Source organism: Rhinatrema bivittatum, chromosome 6 (genome assembly GCF_901001135.1).
Source record: "Rhinatrema bivittatum chromosome 6, aRhiBiv1.1, whole genome shotgun sequence".
NCBI classification, from domain to species: domain Eukaryota; kingdom Metazoa; phylum Chordata; class Amphibia; order Gymnophiona; family Rhinatrematidae; genus Rhinatrema; species Rhinatrema bivittatum.
Genome location: NC_042620.1, coordinates 264,129,541 through 264,155,028, shown reverse-complemented (window position 1 = coordinate 264,155,028; position 25,488 = coordinate 264,129,541). Strand labels below are relative to the sequence as shown.

At 48.2% G+C, this 25,488-nt stretch overlaps 1 protein-coding gene across 2 annotated transcripts in view; it reads left to right on the top strand.

The window, feature by feature from the left end:
* Positions 1 to 7,652: 7,652 nt before the first annotated feature.
* LOC115094242 (inactive serine/threonine-protein kinase TEX14-like) overlaps positions 7,653 to 25,488 on the top strand; it is a 285,279-nt gene continuing 267,443 nt past the window's right edge. For both annotated transcript variants that reach the window (XM_029607078.1, XM_029607080.1), the window contains exon 1: positions 7,653 to 7,803. In XM_029607078.1, the coding sequence (XP_029462938.1) occupies positions 7,665 to 7,803 (139 nt within the window). In that variant the 5' untranslated portion in view covers positions 7,653 to 7,664. The remainder of the gene's footprint in view (positions 7,804 to 25,488) is intronic.

Genomic DNA, 25,488 nt, shown 5'->3' with positions numbered 1-25,488 from the left:
ACTCGAAAAGGAGCTAACGTCAAGATCTGGTCTGGGGAGGCCAAAGAAGCATTTCAAGCCCTTAAAGACTCCTTCCTTCAACAGCCCTGTCTGCGGCATCCTGATCCCAAGCGTCCATTTTTCATAGAGGTTGACGCATCAGCTGAGGGAGTGGGTGCCGTTCTTAGTCAGTATACTTCATCTGGAACAGCACATCCTTGTTCATATTTCTCTAAGAAATTTTCCACAGCAGAACGTAATTATTCGATTGGAGACAAGGAGCTGCTTGCGATTAAGATGGCACTGGAGGAGTGGAGACAATGGTTGGAGGGAGCCCAATATCGTATCACCATCTTTACTGACCACAAAAATTTAACGTATCTACAACAAGCCCAACGGTTAAACCCACGTCAAGCTCGCTGGGCTCTCTTTTTCACTCGTTTCGATATTGAAATACGATATCGCCCTGCTGACAAGAACATCAAGGCTGATGCCTTATCCCGTTCTTTCTCCACAGAAGATATTGAAGAATCGGAACAACATATCATTGACCCGGCCCGTATCATCGTGGCTACTACCGTTACAGTACCACCTGGAAAAACAGTGGTACCTAAGCGGCTGCGCAATAAAGTTTTGGCTTGGGGTCACGATTCCAAATTAGCAGGACACCCAGGACGACTGCGAACACAGGCGCTGTTACAACAGTATTATTGGTGGCCGGAGATGCATAAAGATATACGAGCTTATGTGGATTCCTGTCCAGTCTGCGCTCAACATAAAGTCCTTCCCGGGAAACCTTGGGGCCTTTTACAACCGATGCCCATTCCCACCAGACCCTGGACACATATCTCCACGGATTTTGTTGTAGAACAAAATGTGTCCACTCCCTCGGACCTGCCCGGGATGGCCCGGCAGATGCTACAGAACGAGAGCTGCATTGATACACTGGCAGCCACGGTGGAACGGCTATCCTCACGCCTGGAGTCCCTGCCTCCCCCTGGCAGGGTCCCCGAGGGACACAGCTCTTCTGTGACTCAGCTACCCGCACCCTCCCGCTACGCTGGAGATTTAAGGACCTGCCGCGGCTTTCTGAACCAATGTTTTGTACGGTGAAAGTGGCGTACATCCTGTCCCTGCTTGATGGGAAAGCCTTAATATGGGCTTCTCCCCTTTGGGAAAACAATGATCCTTCGCTAACGAACTTACAACAGTTCATCTCAAACTTTCGTCAGGCCTTTGATGAGCCCGCCCGAGTAGCCACGGCTACGTCTGATCTGCTGCAACTCCGACAGGGGGCGCGCTCCTTTCCTTGGCAGATTATGCTATGGAGTTTCGGACTTTAGCCCAAGAAGTAGGTTGGCAGGATGGTAGTCTTAAGGCCATCTTCTTGGAAGGTCTGTCCGGATGCATAAAGGATGAGATTGCCGCTCGAGATCTGCCGGAGGACCTCAACGCCTTGATTGAGATGGCTGCTCGCATTGACCGCCGCCTACAACAACAGGCCAAGGAGCAGCGCTCCTCTCGCCATAGTCCTGCCCGTGGGCCAGCGAGACCTGTATTCTCTCCCAAGATTTCTCATCCAGATGCTCCCACCTGCGAACCTATGCAGCTGGGACGGGCTCCACTTTCTGCTGAAGAAAGGCAATGTTGCCGTTCGTTGAAGTTGTGTTTATATTGTGGTCTGAAGCGCCACTTCTTGGCACGCTGCCAGGAGCGTGCGGAAAACGCCAAAGCCTTGGAGGTCGGGAGGAGCTCCTCCTAGGCTGTGCTACAGCTCCTCAATGTACCGTCCCTGTTACCCTGGAATATCCTGGAGGATCGTTTGAGACGATGGCGTTCCTGGATTTGGGAGCTGGAGGTAATTTCATCCTGCAGGACCTAGTCTCTCAGTTGCGCATCCCTACGCAAAGACGGGAGGTCCCGATACGAATTACCTCTATCCAGGGGACGCCCCTTCTAGGTCCTGTCCTGATGTCCATGGCACCCGTTACTGTCCGCACCGGGGCGAGCCATTCAGAGGAGATAGCCTTCCTAGTCTTGGATAAGGCTGTCCACCCTGTGGTGCTAGGGTTGCCGTGGTTACAGAAGCACTCCCCCATGATTCAGTAGGATACATTACAGATTGTCGAGTGGAGTCCTTTTTGCTTAGCTAATTGTATGAAAGTGCCTAAGATTCCCGCACTTCCGTTGATGCACTCTGCCGTGGGTCCTCCTGCACCTTATGAGGACTTTACGGACATATTTTCCAATACCCAGGCGGAGACCCTTCCGCAGTCTCGCCCGTCCAAGTCGCCTGCAGGGGCAGGCTCCTTCTATGTTAGCGAGCAGGATGGCTCGTTGACACCATGCTTAGACTGTCGAGGCCTGAATTTCTTTGCTAAGCGAGACCGATACCCGCTCCCGTTAATCTCGGAACTCCTCAATAGGCTCCAGGGAGCGAAGATTTTCACAAGGTTGGACTTACGTTATGTTCCGGCGGAGTCCCAGCACCTTGCGAGTGAGGTGTTTTGGGATCTTCTGAATACTTGCGAAATCATTCACCTCCACGATGTGTTAATCTACTCCCAGGACCTGCCTTCCCACCGTCAGCATGTCCGTCAGGTGCTCCAAATACTTAGGGAGCATGGCCTGTACGCGAAACTGGAAAAATGTAGCTGTGAGAAGGCATCCCTGCCGTTCCTGGGCTACATAGTCTCTGCAACCGGCTTGCGAATGGATCCTGAGAAAGTGGCGGCAATTAAGAACTGGCCCCATCCTAAGGGCCGTAAAGCGTTGCAATGCTTCCTCGGTTTTTCCAATTTCTACCGTCACTTTATTCCTAACTACTCTCGTATTGTGGCCCCGCTGACTGCCCTCACCCGAAAGGGGGCTAACGCGGTGGATTGGCCTGTTTCCGCCTGCCAAGCCTTCGAGGCCCTTAAGGAAGCCTTTTTGTTAGACACCTGCCTTCGTCATCCAGATCCCAGCTGGCCCTTTGTGGTGGAAGTGGATGCCGCCAATGTGGCTGTGGGGGCCGTACTGAGCCAGTACTCAGATTCTGGACAATTGCTACCCTGTTCATATTTCTCGAAGAAATTCTCTCCAGCAGAGAGCAACTACTGTGGTGGAGATAAAGGGTTCCTAGCCATGAAACTTGCCCTGGAGGAATGGAGACGGTGGTTGGAAGGAGCCAACCATCCGGTTACGATTTACACCAATCACAAAAACCTAGCATTCTTGAAGCAACCCCAACGCCTGAACCCAAGACAAGCCCTGTGGTCGCTGTTTTTCGACCAGTTCGACTTTACCTTACGCTATCGACCCGGCTCTAAGAAAGTTCGAGCCGATGCGCTCTCGCACTCTTCTGAGGTCGAAGAGACCCCTTACACGCCTCAGTTTATTTTGGATCCTGTGAAGGTCAGTCTAGCAACAACCTTGGTGTCCTCCCAAGGGAAGACCGTCGTTCCATGTCGCTCCTGGAGAGCAGTTCTCACTTGGGCCCATGACTCGCTCACTGGGGGCCATGCTGGCTGTAAAGGGACCTTAGACTTGTTGAACAGATTCTGTGGGCCTTTTCGAGTCGCTGAACGAGTGGGAGCAGTCTCGTACCGACTACGCCTACCCTCCTCCATGCGCATACACAACGTGTTCCATGTGTCATTGCTGAAGCCTCTTGTTCTATCCAGGTACCACTCTCGGGCTCCTGAAACTTCGGACCCTTCAGTACCAGAAGAGGTTACGTATCAAGTACGTGAGGTCTTGGATGTCCGGTTTCATCAATGCCGATGGGAGTACCTGCTTGCCTGGGAGGGTTGCGGATCCGAGGATAATTCTTGGGAACCGGCCCGTAACATCCTTGACAAGGACTTATTACGGCAGTTCCATCTGGACCACCCGAGTAAACCCAGACCGTCTAAGAGGGGGCGTAAGAGGGGAGGTACTGTTGCGGTTCTGGCTGCGAGCGCCGCGACCAGACCCTTACCTCCGTGTTTCTGGACCTGTTCCTGCTTTCTCCGGCCTAGTTCCTGTCTTGTTCGGCGGCGTCCTGGCGAGGGCTGCGCTGCCGGGAAGTCTTCCATGGATGCCCTGTCTCTAGGCGCGCGCCACTTGGGTGCTTTTCTAGGCCATTTCCCGCCAGTGGTGACTCCGCCCAAATCCTGACATCAGACGCCGCGGCCTTGATAAGCCAGCCGTGGCCACCCAGTCTTTGCCTTGCAACGGGCCTACCATCTGGTTCCCTGTTGCTCCGTGCCCCGGAGTGAGCTGCCTTTGGAACTCGCTCCGTTCCAGCTTGCCAGCTACAGTGCCTGCTTGGTTCCTGCTTGCTAGCTACAGTTCCTGCCTGGTTCCAGTACCCGAGTCTTGCTACCATTCCTGCCTGGTTCCAGAACCCGAGCCCCGTTACAGTACTGACCTACTGTCCTAGTCTGGTTCCAGTTCCCAGTCCTGATCCACTACCGACTAAGTCCCAGCGGCCGGGTCCCTACGGGCTCCTCCCGGGGGGGCTTCGGCTTCCAAGGGTGAAGCCATCTAACTCCCAGCGGTTGGGCTCCTACGTACTCCTCCCGGGGGAGTACCAGCTTCCAGGGTGAAGAGCACTTCTACGTCCAGCCTGAACATCTGCCTCCCGGCTTGTGGTATACTAGAGACTTTTGAATACCTTTCCCAGTCTCCTGCGGGTCGGCCCAAGGGTCCACTAAACTGACATTCCCTAACACCAGTATTGTTTTGCCTGTTGGTACCTTGTTAGGTGCGTGTTGGTCTTGTTGTTTGGGAACAGACTGTAACTAGAGATTCACCCATGTGTGAGGACTACCATCCTGCTTGTCCTAGGAGAAAGCAGAGTTGCTTACCTGTAACAGGTGCTCTCCTAGGACAGCAGGATGTTATCTTCACGAAACCCACCACTCTGCGGAGCTGCGTTTCTCCTGTGTTTGTTATTTTATTTTTTTGTAATTCTACCTTACAAGACTGGAAACGGACCCCGTGTGGACACATGGATAGTGGCATGCTGGGCATGCTTAGTGTGCCAGTCAAAGTTATAGAAACTTTGACATAGCCAGGCTCCATCTGATGATGTCACCTATGTGTGAGGACTGACATCCTGCTGTCCTAGGAGAACACCTGTTACAGGTAAGCAACTCTGCTTTATCTAAGGTGGGATCACGAACCAGATTAAAATCCCCCCTACCACTAATCCATCTTCCACATATGGCAGCAAAGATTTGTGTAGGGCAGTGAAAAAAATCATGATCATAGTTGATAGATGCATAACTGTTACAAAGAACTAAAGGCTTATGATACAATTCAGCCACCAAATCACATAAAGACCATGTAGATCTTTAATTTTTTGGTTCACAATTAATGGCAAAATAGCCACCCTTGCTGTTCTAGAATCCGCAGAGGCATATCTAACATCTCCCACCCACCATCTTTTTAATTTTTGCTGCTCCACATCATTGTGATATGTTTCCTGTAAGAATACCACATCAGCCTTCTTCTTTTTAAGGGTTGTGAGAATTTTGGTCACTTAATTGGTAAGCTAATACCATAAACATTCCAGGAAAATAATTTCAGATCAGCACTGATATATCTTAACCCCCTAGGAATACTCTTAATTGAGAAAATGACTCTTTCTTGACTTGTGAGCTCTCCCAGAAGAGGCCTACAGTCTGATAAATAGCAACAGCACTTTCATTTTAATAAATTTGTAGCATCCTAAAAAAAGCCTTAACCCATACATCTATACCTGTCAGATGAACCAAATTATCCCCCTACCCCCTTCCCCCTCTTCCATCTTATTCACCACACCTACTTGAGACCATGTTATACACTAAGACCCTCACCCCTTCCCACCCTCCGCCCCCAATCAATCACCACTAGACTCCCTTTACCATTTCCCCATACCCTAATGAAGCTTTGTCTTTTAAACTGCTAAACTCGTAGACCCCCCCCTACTAACCAGCTCAAAGCAATATAAACATTCAAATAGAGTAGAGAGGTAGAGAACCTGATCCTCAAAAAAGGGGCTCAGCCAGTAACAAAAAGAAAACAGTTAATTAGAAAACAGAAGACTCCAATTCCAAACCATGAGACCCAAATAGAAACTACTGTGACAAATATGATCTACTTGACTGCCTTAGCAGGGTAGGAACAGTATGGTTAATACCAGACAGGCAGAATCTATAGCTACAGAACCAATCATCTTGCAAAAGGTAATCATCAGCAAATGACGAAAAAGTCAACTATAAGAAAAAGAAGAAAAAAACCCAAATAATTGCTGATGAGATCAGGGAGTACCATAGAACGACAATCTGGCATGCTGCAAATTATTTCGACTTCAGCTCTTCTACGAATGTCTTCAAATCTGTCACTGAGGTAAACCAGCGAATCCTGCTAGAATGCTGCATTCTCAGCTTGGCTGAATAAAGTAATGCTGATCGAACTCCCATTGAAAAAAGTTTAGAGCTGAGAAGAGCAAATTCATGGTGGGGGGCAGAGATCTTTGCAGAGTAATCCTGGCAAGCTAGAATCTTCTTCCCTTCAAAGGCTTAGGGGTAGATTTTAAAACACTGCGCGCATGTGTCCATGTGCGCGCACTACCCGGCGAGCACCTGTGGATGCGTGATTTTATAACCGCCAGTCTTAAGTAAAGAGAAGTATTTTTCCTACTCTATTCTAAGTTGAGAGAGAATTGAGAAGGACATTGTAAAAATTTAGCATTAGGTTGCATGGACACTGATTTTATGTGCAACTAAAGATCAAACGGAAGATATTTTAAGTGCAATCAAAAATAAAAAAAAGTAGAAAGTAAAACAGTAGCATTCAGGCAAGACATAATAAAATGAGAAAAAGGTCATAAATATAATAAAAATGGTATTGCATGCATCTAGCAGTGGTAAGGTAAAGCTACCACTGCTTGCTAACTTTACTAGACAGATAGTACAGACCAACTACTTTGGATATATTTCCCTTATTTCTGCCTTTGTTGTTTTGTAAGTTGGGGATTATCTCTGAGGCTGTTGTATAGTAGAGGGTAAAAAGTTACTCTGACAAAATTTAGCTAGTAAGCAGGAGGAAATATTCAATTCTCGATTTTTGTCCAGGTATCTCAAAGAGCAATCCAGACAAATCCATTAAATATGTACCTCTTGGTGCATGATATTAAGCGCTATGGCTCATTTAGCTGGGGAATCCAGCCACACTAAATCTAGCCAGTCAGATTTAGGAGATAATTTAACTGAAAGCCTACCTGGTTATGTTCATCTAAATATTCACCTAAAATTAGCCCATTATCTTATTTGCTCAGTGGCTATTTGAATATCTATCTGAAGAAATCACAGCATCATTTTCATAAATATCAGAATTTTTCCATTATAGATTCATATATTATTATATATTTGATTATTGCATTTAACAATTTGATATAAATCATGGAGTCAAACTTGTTTCAAGGAAGGTGATATAAAAATATAATTTAGCAAGAATATAACAGAAATTTACTGTTCCTCACTTAGAAATGCTTGCAGGTGACTCTGTTCCATCAATGCAGATTTTTCTTAACAAAAATAGTTTTTAATTAAAGATCCAGTAAATCCAGATAATCCCTGATACAAGTTTACAGTCTGAAACTGAACTTGCATAAAGTGTGATTGAGGTAAGAGTTACTGTGCAAGGTTTCCATTTCAGGGGGACATTCCGTTACAATGTGGAAGATACAGCTTCTTCCAGCACACTGTCCCACTGAGCTAGGACATGTAAAAGACCAGGACTCAGCCACAGCACACCTCCTCTGTTATGCCATCAAGGGCAGGGGCAGAAAAGTGAAGAGGCTGCTCAAGCAAGGTGAGTGATAAGTGCAAAAAAATGAATGGACTGGGAAATGTGAGTACATTTGCTTGTTCCATACAGAACTACTGTTTGAGGACATGTGAACACACAAATATATTTCCAACAAAGCAGATGCCTATTACAAGTTCCAAGGAATGAGGTAACATGTTGGGCATGGTATTTTCAAGCCAGAGCTATATTACTGAAGGACAAGCAAAAATCTAGTAAAAGATATAAATGTTGCACTGTACATGAACTTTGCAGATCATACAGGTCTCTACTTCAGAAGTGAATTCACGATAATGAGTTTGTAGGAATATAAGCTTCTCTGAAGACAAGCAGGATGACAGTCCTCACATATGGGTGACATCCTCCGATGGAGCCAGGCACTGAAAAACTATATAAAAATTTCCAGAACTTTAACTGACCCCAGTGAGCATGCCCATGGCATGCTATTATACCATGCATCTATCTGGGGTTCCTTCAGTTTCTCTTTTTCACGGAGCCTGTAAATTGCAGTAAGTAAGCCTCTCTATAATTTTTGTATCAAGTTTTGTACGAGTTTTCGTGCATTTCACTTGTTTTTTTTCTGGCTTCCTGTGTAGGGTCTCATCCCTCTTAGTTATCTAGGCATTGTTTTTCAGGATTTTTCTAAAGTTTCCGTTTACCAGCATTCCCCGAGGCAGAGATACCTTCAATGTCCACCAACTATTTGTTGGGCTGATGGTGGACAATGTGGAAGATACAGCTTCTTCCAGCACACCAGCTTCTTCCTCCCCACCGTCGGGAGGCAGAGCAAGCTAGGAGACAGAGGCCGACTGGAGCTTCGCCAATACCAGCCCACGTTCCCCTTAGGTTGAGCCCTTGGGTGCTGGGGCCGGCTGGACTTAGGCGGGCCTCCGTATGACGACTCCCAGTTGGTGTAGACAAGGGTACAGCTGATACATACGCCAGGAACCAGCAGAAGTATTGGAGGGCCGAGGACGGTCCGGACGAGGCAGAGTTCCAGAGACCCAGACACCAACAGGAACAATGGTAGACAGGGGGTGTCCAGGTAAAGATAGACTGAAGCCTGAGAGGTCAGGAATCCAGCGTACTCCCAATGGCGACCTCATCTCCGGACATCAAGTATTTTTTGAACCCGATAAGTGATATTGGTCTTGGTGGAAACTGGAGATGGCGCAGGTGTTCTGCATGATGGCCAAGAAAGTATCACTGGTTTGAGCAGAGATACATGGGAAGAGTTATGTATACCCAATGTGGGTGGTAACCGAAGTTGGTAGGTAACTGGCCCAATATGCCGGGTCACAGGGAAGGGACAAATGTACCTTGGAGCAAACCTTTGAGAAGGTAGTTTCAGCCGGATGTAATGGGTGCTCAACCAGAGCTTTTGGCCTAGCTGAAATTCTGGAGACGGGCGATGGTGTAAGTCGGTGGCTTTCTTGGCTTGGGTAGCCGCTTGTCGAAGACGTTTATTCATCTGGGTCCAGAGGGCTTGCAGAGCACTGGCAGTGGCCTGAGCTGCTGGGGAAGGCACTGACAATGGGACTGGTAATGGAAGCCGAGGTTGTCTGCCATAGCCTATGGAGAATGGTGAAGCTCTGGTAGCAGCTGCAACATGGGAGTTGTGTGAGAATTCTGCCCATGGTAAGAGCTCTTCAGAGAGTGGTTGGTACGCTCTCTGAAGAACTTCAGAGAGCGGTTGGTACGCTCGGCCTGACTGTTGGCTTGCGGATGGTATGCAGTCGTCAGGCTAATGTTTATACCAAATTTCCTGCAGAGGGAGTGCCAATAGCGAGCATCGAATTGAGGTCTTCTGTCTGAGGCGTTATCTGTGGGCAAGCCATGGAGACGAAACAAGTGTTGGAAAAAGAGACGTGCGAGCTCTGGGGCCGAGGGCAAGGCAGGCAGAGGCACAAAATGGGCCATCTTAGAGAAGCGGTCTATGATGACCCAGATTACCGTATTCCCCTTAGATGGTGGTAAGTCTACGACAAAATCTGTGGAAAGATGAGTCCATGGCTCTTCAGGTGCAGGCAACGGCTGGAGAAGGCCCCAAGGTCGCAGGTGACGCATGAGTCCACATAGGCACGGGTGTCGAGACCTTGGTGGGCCACCAGTAAAAGCGTTGGAGCAGTCCTAAGGTCCGGGCACATCCAGAGTGACCAGCAAGTTTGGAGTCGTGCGCCCAGCGTAGGACCCTCTCTTGGAGCCGATGAGGCATGATGGTTTTCCCGGCTGGGACCGTGACTGTGGTGGAAAAGCAGATGTAAGCAGGGTCAGTTATTTATTTATTTATTATTTATTTATTTTTAACTTTTCTATACCGATGTTTATTTATTTATTTATTTAATTTAAAATCTTTTCTATACCGTCGCTGAGTTATATACCATCGCAATGGTTTACATGTAGGCACATATTTAATGTAGGTAAAAGTGTACTATAGTACATTCTAACTGCAAAATTTGCTCGGGGGCGAAACAATGAACAGGGGATACAATTAACAGTGGCGAAAGGGTAATAAATCTTTACAAGTAACAACTGAAATGAGAACTGAAAAAACAAAGAGATCCATGAACTGTAGAATTGGCACGGGGCGATACAAGGAGCCGGGGATATGATTACTGTGGTGAGGGGATTATCAAAATCAATATGAGTAGAATCAGAATTGAGAACTGAGAATCCTAGGTTAAGGCATTGAGCGACTTACATTTGAATGTAATATGACCAAATGACAGGGCCCAGCCTTAAATGCTGGGAGTGAACCAAGGGCCAGCCTTAAATTTTCAAAATTACAATACAATTACATAATTGAATGACATAGCTTAAGTAAGATAGGGAGCAAAACTGATGTACAGCTTGACATAAGAAGCTTGATTACACAGATTTTTTTTAAGGGAGAGGGTCCCGGACTGAGAACTGCTGAGCCCACTAAGCTGTGGATTACAGTGAGAGAACATATGCGTGATATGAGCAGAAAAGGTTGCGGAGAGTAAACAACAGTAAGGGGAAATGTCATACTGAAAGTGAGGGTATGTTAAATGTCAGGAAAGGCTGGGTACTTTTTGAATGCCATCAGGGTCAAACGAACGAGACAGGGTGTCTGCTCGGAGATTCTTCTCCGCCAGACAGTATCGGAGCTCGAAGTCAAATTGAGAGAACAATAAAGCCCAACGGGCCTGGCGAGCATTGAGACGCTGGACATGCCGAAGGTGTTCGAGATTCTTGTGGTTGGTATAGACGGTAAATTTATGCTGAGCACCCTCCAACCAGGTGTGCCATTCCTCAAGGGCGAGCTTAATAGCCAACATTTCCCGGTTTCCTATACTATAGTTCTGTTCCGTATGGGAGAACTTATGGGAAAAGAAAGAGCAAGGAAAGAGATTTCCTTGAGTGGAATGCTGACTTAGAACTGCCCCAGCTCCAATAGCCGAGGCATCCACCTCTGCGACAAAGGGGCGGCTTGGATCCGGGTGGCGCAGACAAAGTCCAGAAAAGAAGGTGTTCTTAAGGTCTTGAAAGGCAGCCAAAGCCTCGGGGACCAATTTCTTGTATCACTGCCCTTCCTAGTCATGGCCGTGAGGGGTGCAGCCAACATGGAGTAATTTGCTATAAAATGACGGTAGTAGTTGGTGAATCCAAGAAATCTTTGTAGTGATCATAGGCCCATAGGTTGAGGCCAATCGCAGATACCCTTTAACTTACCAGGGTCCATGGTAAATCCTCGTTGGGAGATGATGTAGCCCAAGAAGGGCAAACTGGACTTCTTGAATAAATATTTATCCAACTTGGCAAACAGGTGGTTTTCGCAAAGCCGCTGGAGGACAGTGCGGACATCAGCCCAATGGGAATCAAGGTCTTTCGAGAAGATAAGGATATCATCCAGATACACGACGACCTTAGTGTATAAAAGGTCGCGAAAGATGTTGTTGATCACCCGTTGAAATACTGCGGGGGCATTGCAGAGACCGAAAGGCATGACAAGGTAATCATAATGATCATCTTTCGTGTTAAATGCTATTTTCCAAATGTTCTCTGGGCGAATACGGACTAAATTGTAGGCACCCCACAGGTCCAACTTGGTAAAGATAGTGGCGCCCTGAAGGCGGTCAAACATTTCGGAGATCAAGGGTAATGGGCATCTGTCCTTGTGGGTGATTGCATTTAGGCCGCGGTAATCAATACAAGGTCTTAATGACCCATCCTTCTTCTTGACGAAGAAAAAACCTCCTGCAGGCGAGGTGGATTGTTGGATAAACTCCTCAGCTAGGTTTTCCTGGATGTATTCGGGTTTCAGGTTGTGACAACGGATAAGTCCTACCCCTGGGAGGGGTAGTACCCGGTAGCAGGTCAATCAGACAATCGAATTTATGCAGGGGCGGAAGGATTTCTGCTTTCTGCTTCGAAAAGACGTCCTCGAAGTCCCCATAAGGAGACGGAAGACCAGAAATGGCTACTGCAAGGGGGACCGCAGGTGAAGGCAACACCTTCTTCAGGCATTGCTGGCGACAAGCAGAACTGCATTCGGTGAGCTGCAGAGCTCCCCAGTTAAACTGGGGAGAGTGATGTTGGAGCTATGGCAACCCCAAGACTATAGGATGAATGGATTTCTCCATCACAAGAAGTTCAATTTCCTCCTCATGGAGAGCACCGGTGAGTAGCCGAACAGGTGCTGTTATCTGGGAGATCTGCCCAGGTAGCGGTTCGCCATGGATAGAGGCGATCTGCAGAGGGACTTCAATGGCATAGAAACATAGAAATGACGGCAGAAGAAGACCGAACGGCCCATCCAGTCTGCCCAGCAAGCTACGCACTTTATCCTTTTTTTTTTTTTATCTTTTTCTCTCTCCCACCTGTTACTATTGGCTTCCAGTACCCTCCAGCCCTAATTTCCCTCCACCCCACCACCAATGTAGAGAGCAGTGCCGGATCTGCATCCAAGTGAACATCCAGCTCAATTAGGGGTAGCAACCGCTGCAACAAGCAGGCCACACCCCTGCCCCATACTCTTACCCACCCCTGTTTTGTTTTTGTTTTTTTTGGAGATGGCAGCCCTCCATCCTTCCGCTCCGTGAAGGTGGAACACCAACCACGGTGTCTAGGAGGTGTACCAGGTCTTTCAAGATAAAACTCCCACCTGCTCCAGAGTCATCTAGAGCCATGGTTGGAAAGGAATGGGAGTCCCAGGTTAGCATAACTGGCAATGATAATTGAGGGGACGGAGTAGTAATACCCAAGTTCAGGACCCCAACCGAACTTAGGCCTGGGAGTTTCCCGGACGGATAGGACAAGTCTGAAGGCGGTGCCCAGAAGCCCCGTAATACAAGCACAAGCCGGAGTCCCTCCGTCGAAGACGTTCTTCTGGAGTAAGGCGCCGACGACCCAGCTGGTAGATTGAGGCCCACTACTAGCAAACTTCGTGGAAGGAGGAGAGCGGGATCGCTCCACAGCAACACTTCGGGGTGTCCGAACTTCACAGTGATGTTCCTGGAGGCAGTGAACAGTCCAGCCTGTCAAGTCGATTAGATCCTCGAGAGGACGGAAGTTCTCGGGCTGCAAGTTCGTCTTTCAATTGGGATGAAAGACCATCCAAGTAAATGGCTCGAAGGCAATCTTTTTGCCACGCCAATTCAGTGGCTAGAGTCCAAAACTCTATGGTGTAGTCGTTGAGGGATCTCTGACCCTGTCGCAAGCGTAAGAGATGGGTACTGGCCTGCCTGCTGGGATCATCGAAGGTCTGACGGAAGACGGCCATGAAGCGTGATAATTCTTGCAGAAGAGAGTCCGAACGCTCTCATAAGCGAGAGGCCCACGCCAAAGCCTTGCCTTCCAAACGAGAAAGAATAAAAGTTACCTTTGTCAGTTCATCCTGGAAGATGGAAGGCTGCAGAGCAAACTGCATATAGCACTGGTTAATAAACCCTCTGCAGAGATGAGGGTCCCCGTTAAAACGGGGCGGAGTGGGTAAGGCCAGCAAAGCTCTGGTGGGTGAGGCGGTGGGCCAACTAGTGCAGACGTTGGAACTGTGGCACTTGTGCAAGTATCCAGCCGAGTGTGGAGACATTCTACAGAAGAGGCCAATGCCTCTAGGGACCGCTGCTGTTCTTGCATCTTCAAGGCCAGGCCAGGAATGGCCTGGAGGGCGGAAGGCTCCGCCAAATCCATGGCCTTGGCAATCTGTTGCGCTGATGGTGCACCCTTGGCCCAAGGTGGGGTTGACGCTACCCGCAGGGCAAGCCCTACGGGTCCCTACCGTCGGGAGGTGGAGCAGGCTAGGATACGGAGGCCAACTGGAGCTTCGCCAATACCAGCCCACATTCCCCTTGGGTGCCGGGGCCAGCTGGACTTAGGCGGACCTCCGTGTGATGACTCCCAGTTGTGTAGACAAGGGTACACCAGGAACCAGCAGAGGTATTGGAGGGCCGAGGATGGTCCGGATGAGGCAGGGTTCCAGAGACCTGGACGCCAACAGGAACAGTGGAAAACGGGACATCCAGGTAAAGATAGGCCGAAGCCTGAGAGGCAGGTCCGTAGGACACTAAAGGAGAGTCCAAGGCAAGCTGGATTCAGGGCAGGCGGCAGGAAGGCGAAGTACCAGAAGCAGAGTGAGGTTGGAGCCAGAAGATCAGATGAAGCATAGTCCAGGCGTCGCAGGGGTCAATACCAGGGAATCAGTCCAAGGGTACAAGGAGCTGATGAAGGAACAAGCAGGAACAGGACCCAGGAACGAGCAATGAGCACACGAGTAATCGTGGAGACCTGTTGCCAAGGCAGGGAACAAGTGGCTGGGCCCTGCCTTTTATACAGAGGCACAGTGATGTCATCATCTGGGGCTGCGGGCTACTTTCCTGCCACGGCCCCTTTAAGAGTGTGCAAGTCACGCGAACGCCTACGCCAGGGCCCAGAGGAAGCAGGATGGCGGCATCACTCCATGGCCCGCACAGGGAGGCCCGCCGGGCGCAAGCAGGAACTGCGCAGGAGTCAGAAGCAGCAGAGGTGGCTGCAGGTGCTTGGGGAAGGAGGCGGCTGCCCTCCGCCGCGAGCGAGGGTGAACCGGAACTGGTAGCTGGATTCCTGGGGTGACCGGGACGCGTAACACTATTAATCCTCTTCTGCCATCAAATTTGTTTTTGCATCCCTTTTGTTCCACTCCAACATGTCTGCTGGGTTCCAGTGGTGTCCTTGATGTGGTAGGACCATGTGTATCATGGACCCCCGTAATAGATTGTTCTCTGCTTGGGGACATTACACAGTGTCCAGGAGTGCCTCAAGTATGCTGAAATGACCCCCCAAAAAATGCCAATCCTGGTTGGATCTCATGGAATGTCTGTTCGGACACTGGAAGACCAATCCATTGGCATTGGAGGCATCAATACTAAGGGACACTGGAGCTGAACCGATAGCAGGAGAGTCATTGGCCTCAGGACTACCATTGGTTCCCTCGATGTCAATGTCCAGTTAGGAACCCAGAGACAGACCATTGTCAAACTTCTCTAGATCTAAGAAAGTGTCGGGTTCTGTCTCCATATTTGACATTGAGAAAGTCCCATGCCAAGCATTCTGAAATTTTTAAGTTCTGAAAGTACTCAAAAATGAAATTTCAGATAGCTTACAAATTAATAGTAACATAACATTAAAATCATCCATTGTACCTGGAAACTGGAAGGTGGCCAATGTAACCCTGACATTTGAAAAGGGCTCCAGGGGTGATCTGAGAAACTGTAGACTGGTGAGCCTGACTTCAGTGCCGGGAAAAATCGTGGAAGATATTTTAAAGAACTAAATTACAAAACATATAGATAGATATGGTTAATGGGGCACAGCTGGCATGGATTTACTCAAGGGAAGTTTTACTTTACAAATATATATTTTTTGAAGAGTTATTAAACATGTGGATAAAGGTGAGCCAGTAGATGCAGTATATTTGAATTTTCAGAAGACTTTGAACAAAGCCCCCCATGAGAGGCTTCTAAGAAAATTAAAAAGTCATGGAATAGGAGACAATGTACTCTTGTGGATTGAAAACTGTTAAAAGACAGGAAATGGATAGTAGGGTTAAATAGTGAGTTTTCTCAGTGGAGAGAGGAAAACAGTGGAGTGCTCCAAGGATCTGTATTTGGACTGGTGCTTTTTAATATATTTATAAATAATTTGGAAAGGGGAACGACGAGTGAGGTGATCAAATTTGCAGATGTCACACAATTATTCAGAGTAGTTAAATAGTGATAAATGGCAGGAGGACCTTGCAAGACTAGAAGATTGGATGTCCAGATGACAGATGAAATGTAATATTGACAAGTGCATATAGGGAAAAATAACCCATGTTATAGTTACACAATGTTAAATGTTCAGAGAGATGTTAGGTTTCATGCTAGGAGTTACTATCAGGAAAAAGATCTAGGCATCATAGTGGACAATTCATTGAAATCATTGGCTCATTGTGCTGGGCGGTCAAATTAAAGTTAGGAATTATTAGGAAGGGAATGGGGAATAAATTGGAGAATGCCATAATGCCTCTGTATTTCTCCATGGTGAGACTGCTCTTTGAGTACTGTGTTCATTTCTGGTCACAGCATCTCAAAAAAGATATTGATGCCCTGGAGGAGGTACAGAGAAGGGCGACCAATATGATAAAGGAGATGGAATGGATCCCCTGTGAGGAAAGGCTAAAGAGGTTAGAGCTGTTCAGCTTGGAAAAGAGATGGCTGAGGTGGGATATGATGGAGGTCTACAAGATCATGAGAGGAATAGAATGGGTAAATGTGAATCGGTTGTTTACTCCTTCATGAAGTTAGCAAGTAGCACATTAAAAACAAATTGGAGAAAATTAATTCAATGCACAATTGCCAGAAGATGTGGTTAAGACAGCATGGGAGTAGCTTGCTTGTTGCGGCGGTAACTGCCCTGAACCAGTCAAGCCTGATACTTCACCTTGAATACATATAGGGGTAGATTTTCAGAGCCCTGCTCGCCTAAATCCGCCCAAAACCGGGCGGATTTAGGCGAGCAGGGCCCTGCGCGCCGGGAAGCCTATTTTACATAGGCCTCCCGGCGCGCGCAGAGCCCCGGGACTCGCGTAAGTCCCGGGGTTCTCGGAGGGGGGCGTGTCGGGGGCGTGTCGGGGGGCGGGGCCGGTCGTCGCGGCGTTCCGGGGGCGTGTCGGCAGCGTTTTGGGGGCGGGTACGGGGCGTGGCTACGGTCCGGGGGCGTGGCCGCGCCCTCCGTACCCGCCCCCAGGTCGCGGCCCGGCGCGCAGCAGGCCCGCTGGCGCGCGGGGATTTACGTCTCCCTCCGGGAGGCGTAAATCCCCCGACAAAGGTAAGGGGGGGGTGTAGACAGGGCCGGGTGGGTGGGTTAGGTAGGGGAAGGGAGGGTAAGGTGAGGGGAGGGCAAAGGAAAGTTCCCTCCGAGGCCGCTCCGATTTCGGAGCGGCCTTGGAGGGAACGGGGGGAGGCAGCGCGGCTCGGCGCGCGCAGGCTATACAAAATCGATAGCCTTGCGCGCGCCGATCCAGGATTTTAGTGGATACGCGCGGCTCCGCGCGTATCTACTAAAATCCAGCGTACTTTTGCTTGAGTCTGATGCGCAAGCAAAAGTAGGCTGATCGCGCTTCTTTTAAAATCTACCCCATACAGCGCAGCTCACTGCTTCAGCTGCAGGAGGGAATGAAGAAAAGATGATTTATATTTAGACAACAACCAACAAGGACTAAATTGCACAGGCTGGGTAAACAAATAGGCGTGGGAGTAGCTTGCTTATTGCGGCGGTTACTACCCCTAACCATTTAGGCTTGATACTTCACAATGATGCAGCTCCAGCACTGTTCTCTACATCAGTGGCAGGGGTGGAAGGAAATTAGAACCAAAAAGTTACCAATAAGGGCCCTGACCTTAGTGGTCAGAATAACAGATAAGTATGAGAAAAATAAGAATGAAAGCTTGCTGGGCAGACTGGATGGGCCATTTGGTCTTCTGTGGTCATTTCTATGTTTCTTAGTTGGGTTTAAACTGCTATTAGTCAAGTTGATTTAGTGAATAGTCACTGCTTTTTACCGGCATCAGTAGCATGGGATCTATTTAACGTTTGGGTACTTGCTAGGTACTTGTAAACCTGGAATGGCCACTGTTGGAAAAAGAATGTTAGACTTGATGGACCTGTGGTCTGAGTCAGTATGGAAACTTCTTATGTTTTTAAGCATTGAGGAAGCCAAAGAAGCATCAGCATTGGTCTCCATTGATACCCAATGCTAAGCATGGGGATGTTTGGGTGCCAGCCAAAAATCTCCCTAATTGGTCCCGTACTGAGGAGAGCTCATTCTCTAGACACATGGGGGACTCAAGACAGTTTCCACTTGTCCTGGTTTGAGCCATCAATCCTACTCTTGCTTCTGAAGAAGATCTGGCCACTCCTGCCTCCCAGTTGGTGTTGGCATCTGTGATCTTCACATTCTGCGATTTGGGCTAGTGTCTGCCCCACGTGTTTTCACAAAATGCCTAGCTGTGGTGGCAGTGCACTTAAGCAAACTGAGAATACATGTGTTTCCTTATCTGGATGGTTGGCTGGTCAAAAGCCTATCGTAATCAGGATCTGAGCAATCAATGCTCATGTCAGTCCAGGTGTTGGAGTTCTTAGAGTTTGTCATCTACCCCACTTCAGCCTGTCTTCTGAATTGGAGTTTATCAGAGGTCTGTTAGACATGACTCAGGTAAAATCCTTTCTCCTGCAGCAAAGGGCCTCCACTTTGATGGCCATAGCAGAGGAGGTCAGCAGACATCAGCCTGATACATGTTGAGGTTGTTGAGCCTCATGGCATCAATGGTGCATGTAGTTCCCATGGCACTTCTTTATGTGAGAAGAGCACAAAGGACCTTGTGGTCTCAGTGGCTACAGGCCACTCAAGATCTACGGGATATAATCCAGGTCACTCAACTGCTCAGGGACGCTTTGTCCTAATGGCAGGACAATTCCAGTCTGGACTGAGGAATTCCCTTCCAAATGTTATGACCACCGGCCACGGCCGTCCACGGCAGGCTCAACTCACAGCACGTCTTGCCTGGCCCTCCTCCTCCGGTGCTCTCACAGCGGTGGCTAGTCACCACCGCCGCGTTTTTCCCGGCTCTCTGCACTCCACGTGGCGGCCGGGACGCCGCCGACCAGAGCTCCGATCCTGGGCCTTCCTAAGCGCGTGCGCTATCTGCCCTGCCTTTAAAGGGCCCTTGGCGGGAACTCCGGGTTCGTCCCTGCCTGATGACATCATTGATCCGGGATATTTAAACACCACTTGTAGCCTTCACTAACTGACTTGGCAATGAGTTCCATGGTTCCTTTTAGTGCCTTACTCTCTCCACGGACTGATTGCTCCAGTCGTTGGACCTCTGCGCTTCTCCTTCTGGGTTCCTTTCTCAGTGCTTACCGCTCCGCTCCTGGCTCAGCACATCTGGACTCTCTCAAGTGCTTCCCGCTCCTCGGGGCCAGGCTCAGCGCAACCTTACCTGGACTCTGCACCTCCCACTTCGCAGGCCCTGACTCAGCACACCCTAACTGGACTCTCAGCGCTTCCCGCTCCTTGGAGCCAGGCTCAGCACAACCTTTTGGACTCTCTCTCTACATCTCCCGCTCCACAGGACCTGGCTTAGCACAACCTACTGGACTCTCCCTCTCAGCGCTTCCCGCTCCTTGGGGCCAGGCTCAGCACAACCTTTTGGACTCTCTCTCTACATCTCCCGCTCCACAGGACCTGGCTTAGCACAACCTACTGGATTCTCCCTCTCAGCGCTTTCTGCTCCTCAGGGCCAGGCTCTATACCAGTCTACTTGAGAGTTCCAACCGCTGTTCCTGGGATTCCCCATGGTACTTCTCCTTGTGGACTTTTGCTACAGTGCCTTCTCTCTTCAGGAGTTGGCTCAGCGCAGTACACCTTCAGACTGCGTCTCTGTGCCCTTCTCCTCGGGGCAGCCCTCTGCGCTGCTACTACAGAAGATCTTGTCATCGGCTTGCCATGTCCCAGGCAGTACTCCTGCGCTGTTACTTTCCAGGCACCGGCTACAGTGGGTTCCCCGCTCTAGCTCCCATCCAGCGTACTACAGTCCGTGTCTCTGCATCTGCAGCTCCTCTCCTCGAGGCGACTCCCACGTGCTCCTGCTCTACTCTCCTCAGAGCTGCAGTGGCCTTGCACTCCCAGAGACTCTTTCTCCTCCCTCCGAGAGTGCTCCTGCCTCGAACTGTGCCTACTTCTCTGACACTCTCTGCACTCACTCGCCTACCCTCTCCGGGACCAGCCACACGGGGGCGCTCCTAAGACCTGCCGGCCCCGGCACCCAAGGGCTCAACCTGCAGGGAACGTGGGTCGGCACAGGTGACGTTCCAGCTTGCCTCTGTTCCCGGCCAGCCTCGCCTCCCAATGGTGGGGACCTGTGGGGCCCAACCCTTCAGGTAGCAATAACCCCACCTCGGGCCAAGGGTCCAAAATTCCTAACACCAAATTTCTCCATTCCAAATTGTCTTCATGACGGATGCGTCCAACCTGGGTTGGGGAGCTCATGTGGATGGGCTCTGCACCCAGGGCTCTTGATCCGCTCAGGAAAAGTTACAACAGATACAATTCCTGGAGTTTTGGGCAATTTGATACACTCTATGCTCTTTCAGAGATTGGTTGGTCAACAAAGACTCTTCCGCCACTGGGGGACTCCAGTAGTGAATCTGTTTGTGTGCCCTTGCAATAGGAATGTCCCACTCTTCTGCTCCAGGCTGAGGGCATGCAGCAAACTTGCCTCAGATGCTTTCAGCCTACATTGGGGCAAGAGTTTCGTGTGTGCATATCCTCCCAGTTCTACTAGTAGCAAAGACTTTGTTGAAGGTCAAGGAAGAAATGATTCGCATAGCTCCCTTTTGGCAGAGACGAGTCTGGTTCCCACTTCTGCGGGAGATGTCAGTCAGGGAATCAATCAGACTAGGGTTTTCCCCAGATCTCATCACTTAGAATTGGGGCAGATTGCACCATCCCAAACTTTGGTCCCTGACACTCACCACTTGGATGTTTAGAGGTCGATTCTGCAACCTCTTGCATCATCTGAGGATCTGTCTCATGTTCTTTATGCTTCAAAAAAGGATTCCACTAGATGTCCTATGGACTGAAGTGAAAGAGATTTGCTATGTGATGTGAGCAAAAGGCCCTAGATCCTTTCTCTTGCTCCACACAAAAACTGCTTAATTACCTTCTACATTTATCTGATGCTGATCTCAAGACCATCTCAGTTACAGTCTACCTTAGAGCGATTGGTGCATATCATCATTATGTAGAAGGCAAACCCATCTCTGTATAGCCTTTAGTTGTACGGTTCATGCAGGATTTGCTTCACTTAAAGCCTCCCCACTTCAAGCTGTGTCCTGGGACCTCAACATGGTTTTATCCCAGCTAATGAAAGCTCCCTCTGAGCCACTGCACTCCTATGACCTGAAAGTACATGACCTGGAAGATCATATTTTTGGTGGCATTCACTTTAACGCATAGGGTAGTGAGCTTCATGCTCTAGTAACTTATCCATCTTACACAAAGGTTTTCCATGATAGGGTAGTCCTGCATACCTATCCTAAGTTCTTGCCTAAGGAGTTGCTGGACTTCTATCTTAACCAGTCAGTTGTCCTTCCAACATTCTTTCCTAGGCTTCATGGTCAACATGGTGAGCAAGTTTCATTTCATTTCATTTAATATTTAAGTATTGCACAAGCTGGATTGCAAGAGAGCTGGAGCGGACTGAAGCCCATAAAAGGTCAACCCAATTTTGTTTCTTTTGATGCCAGCAAGGTAAAGATTGCTGTTGCAAAATAGACTATTTCTAATTGGCTAGCATATTGCATTTCGTTTGGATATGCCTAGGTGGGGATGAATCTGGTGGGCCATGTCAAGGCTTATTCTGTTCGAGCCATGCAGTTTTGGTGGCTTACTTACAATCAGTCCCCATGGAGGAGATCTGCAAGGCTGCAACATGGAGTTCTCTCCACTCAATCACATCTCGTTACTGTCTGGATAGGGATGGCTGACACAATAGTAGGTCTGGCCAATTTGTCCTTTGGAATTTGTTTGAAGTATAGAATCTGACTCCTTCCTGAATAGAGCCTGTTTTGTTCCTCATAGGATGCATATGGAATACAAAAAAAGGCTCGTCACCAACAAAAACATTGTTCTTTTGCCCAGTGGCACTGTATTTTTTTTTTATTGGGGACAACCTGTAGCTAGGGATTACCCATATGTGAGGACTGTCATCCTGCTTGTTCTCTGAGAAAGCAGAGTTGCTAACTTGTAACAGCTGCTCTCAGAGGACAGCAGGATGTCAGTCTTCACAAATCTACCCATCTTCTCATGGAGTTGGTTTCTCCAACTTTATTTTTCATTCTTTGCTAAAAAGAGACTGAATAGGCTTAATAGGCTCAATTAAAATTCTGGAAACTTTTCCATAGTTTTTCCTTGCTAGGCTCTATTGGATGATTTCGCCCACATGAAAGGACTGGCATCCTGCTATCCATGAAGAGCACCTGTTACAGGTAAACAACTCTGCTATTTATAAAATGTTTACTGTTTTCTTCCACTTCCTTTTCTGTGTTCTGACATACAGTTCAAAGACAGGGATTGTATTGTATTTCAGTTTCTCCTTAGACACAGGATAAATTGGTCATTAACGTGGGGGATGTCATCTAACACAGAACATTTTTTAAAGTCGTAGAAAAACCTAGAAAGTTTTTCTTGACATGCATGGGATTTCTCACCTTGCCACCATTTCATGGATCCTCCTCAGTCCTTTGTTGTCTATGGACCTCATCAGATGTTTTTCTTTTTCTTTCTCTTTATAAGAGAAGAGCATGTTGTGATTCGGGCCTCCTCAGTCAGCTTCAAACTTTTTGATCCCTTCATTAATCCTTAGAAAGAGTTTGTTTGGCATTTAAGTATTTTTATTTTCTCTGAAGATATTTTACCTGTCACACAACAGAGTGATGTCATTCTGACTGCAGCAAGCAGACGAGGTCAATATTCAAATGGCTAGTTTTGAATATTCCCCTTTTTATATGGCTAAAATGTTAATCAGCTAAGAATTAGCTGAAGAAGAAAGGGGTGTTTTGGGGGCGTTCCAGGGAGGAACAGAATTAGATGAATAACTTAAACAATTAATTCCAGTATTAGGAATTAGCCAGATACGTTTTTTGCCTAAATCTAGACATCCTGAGAGCAGGTCTAAAGTTATCTAGGCCTCCCCACACTCCCCCCACCCCATCCCTTACACTCCCACCCTCCTGGTACCTTCCAGTGTTTAGTCTTCAGCCCAGATCACTATCCAGGCCTGCTGCTTTGGCTGTCGCAAAGTAGCAATGGCAAAAGCATATTTTTTTTGTAATTAATATTTTATTCAAGGACTAAATACAGCTCTAAAATGTGTAACAGAACATTATAACAATAATTTTACAGAAAGTTGTTTATAAAAACAAATTACTGATCCCAAACTCCCCCCTCCCGTACCCATCATAAATGATACAGTTCATCAAAGGCTTTTAAACATCCAAACATCCCAGTTTTTATCCTTTATACTCATAAGAAATTTGTATCATCAATAAGAATACAAAAAGAAAAAAGGAAAAAACAAAGAGACCTAAAAATGAAACTAGTTGCAAGAGGGACCACCCTTCTTATCCATCCACAATGGAAAGAGACTCCATATCTTGTAATATTTGTGAAGGGAATCTTTCCACAAAGCTATTGTTACGCTCCGTGGCCTCAGACGGCTGCGGCTGCCATTGCTCACCTCTTTTTACTACGCTGGCCCCGTTGGGTGAACTCGCGGCTTCGGCCAGCTACCTCCGGCCTTCTGGCCTCCGTTCCCGGGCCTATCCGAGCAGCATGGAAGCTCCCGACCGCCATCTTACCGTGGGTTTCCCTAGGCACGCGCACGCGCTCGCTCTCCGACCAGCTTTAACCACGTCATGGCGGAAACCTCGGGGGCGTCCCTACCAGATGACCTCACTATGCTCTGATATTTAAACTTGCCAGCCCAGACAGCCAGCGATTTGGCAACGAGTTCACTTGCTGTTCTACCAGCTTCTACTCAACTTATTCCGGTTTGCTTCCGTGGTGTGAGACTACTGGGTACCCGCTCCTCGAGGGCCCCCCTTGTCTCTTGGCTATCTGCTCTTCGGAGGGCCGCTCACCCGGACTCCAGTCTGCCTCTCTCCTGAGGTCTTCTACGGGACTTCTGCCATCTTCCTGTTGTTGCGAGTACCCTTGCTGGATCACTGGTTTGTTCAGTTTTCTTAATAGAATATATATCGGTATTCTAGGATTGTATATAATATGTACAATGCTGTCATTTCATAAGCTGTGCAGCCAGATACAAGGGCAGGTTGGTGATTGCGTTTCCTATACCATCCCCAAGAGGGCCCTGCATGTGAGTACTGGCACCTTTCTCCCCCCCCCCCCCCCAAAAAAGATATTTTATTTATATATTTTGCTTTTTGGCACTTCAAAGTGGATTACATTCAGGTACTGTAGGTATTTCCTTGTGCCCCAGAGGCTCACCATAAGTTTGTACCTGAGGCAATGGAGGGTAAAGTGACTTGCACAAGGTCACAAGGAGTGGCAGTAGAATTTGAACCCTGGTTTGTAGCCTGTTGCTCTAACCACTAGGCTGCTCTTCCACTTGCTTATTATCAAGTTTTCTAATTCACAAAACTGGCAAAACCAGAGGCCACTGTCCACTCCAAAACATCTGGTCTCACCCTGCTAACTGAAATGTGGGTATTAATCACAGTCACGCCTTGCAGATTACCCCAGTGTTTGGGTTGCAACCACTGCTTCATGAGGTTACCCCACTGTGTACCAGCTTAACTACTTCCATGGCCTATGATGTCTAGACCATGCTTCCACTATTTCCCTTCACTATTTTGCAGCTAATGATCCTCTGGGATTCCTTGCCTTTTAGAAGTCCTGTACCATTTTAGCTTTCTTCACTTTGTCTGTTTTGGGGAAAGGGGGAAGGGAGAGTAGCAAGTAACATAGCCACAGCTCAGAACAGCTGCAGTGCCTGTGTTGGGGTGGAACAGATTTTCCATATCACGCTATGTTCTTCGTTTCTTAATTATCATTTCAGTAAGACCCAGTATCAGCAGTGCCACTATATTTCTCCAAGGACAAGCATGGTGGTAGGCCTCATTAGATGAAGCCCAATGCGGAAAACTTATCAAAGTTATCAAAGTTTCTAGAAACTTTAACTAGGCACACTGAGCATGCCCTATACCATGCGTCCATGTGGAGTCCCTCTTCAGTCTTTTTTTTTCCCGCGGAGCTGACTGCATCATAGTTGGATTGAGCTCTAAAACTTTTGGCTTTTTGCCTTGTGGAAAACTTGTTTTTTGTGGTTTTTCGCTGTCTCTCTTCAAAGTCCGTTGCCGGGTCCCTCTTGCTGCCTCTCCTTAGTGTCCCCAGTCAGGGTTTGCGGCATTTGGGTAAGTTTCCTTTCACTGTTAGTTCCCCCTGTTGTGGCTATGTCTCGGTGCCCGTCTTCCATTGCCGCCCGCCGCCATTGTTCTGTATTTTTCCATTTTGTTTTGCCCCATGATAGTCACGTCTGGCTTCCGCCAAATCACCCAGTGCCCGAGGACCATGTCGATCACTGATCCTCATGAGGTTTGTATCCTCTGTCTGGGGGCATTGCATGT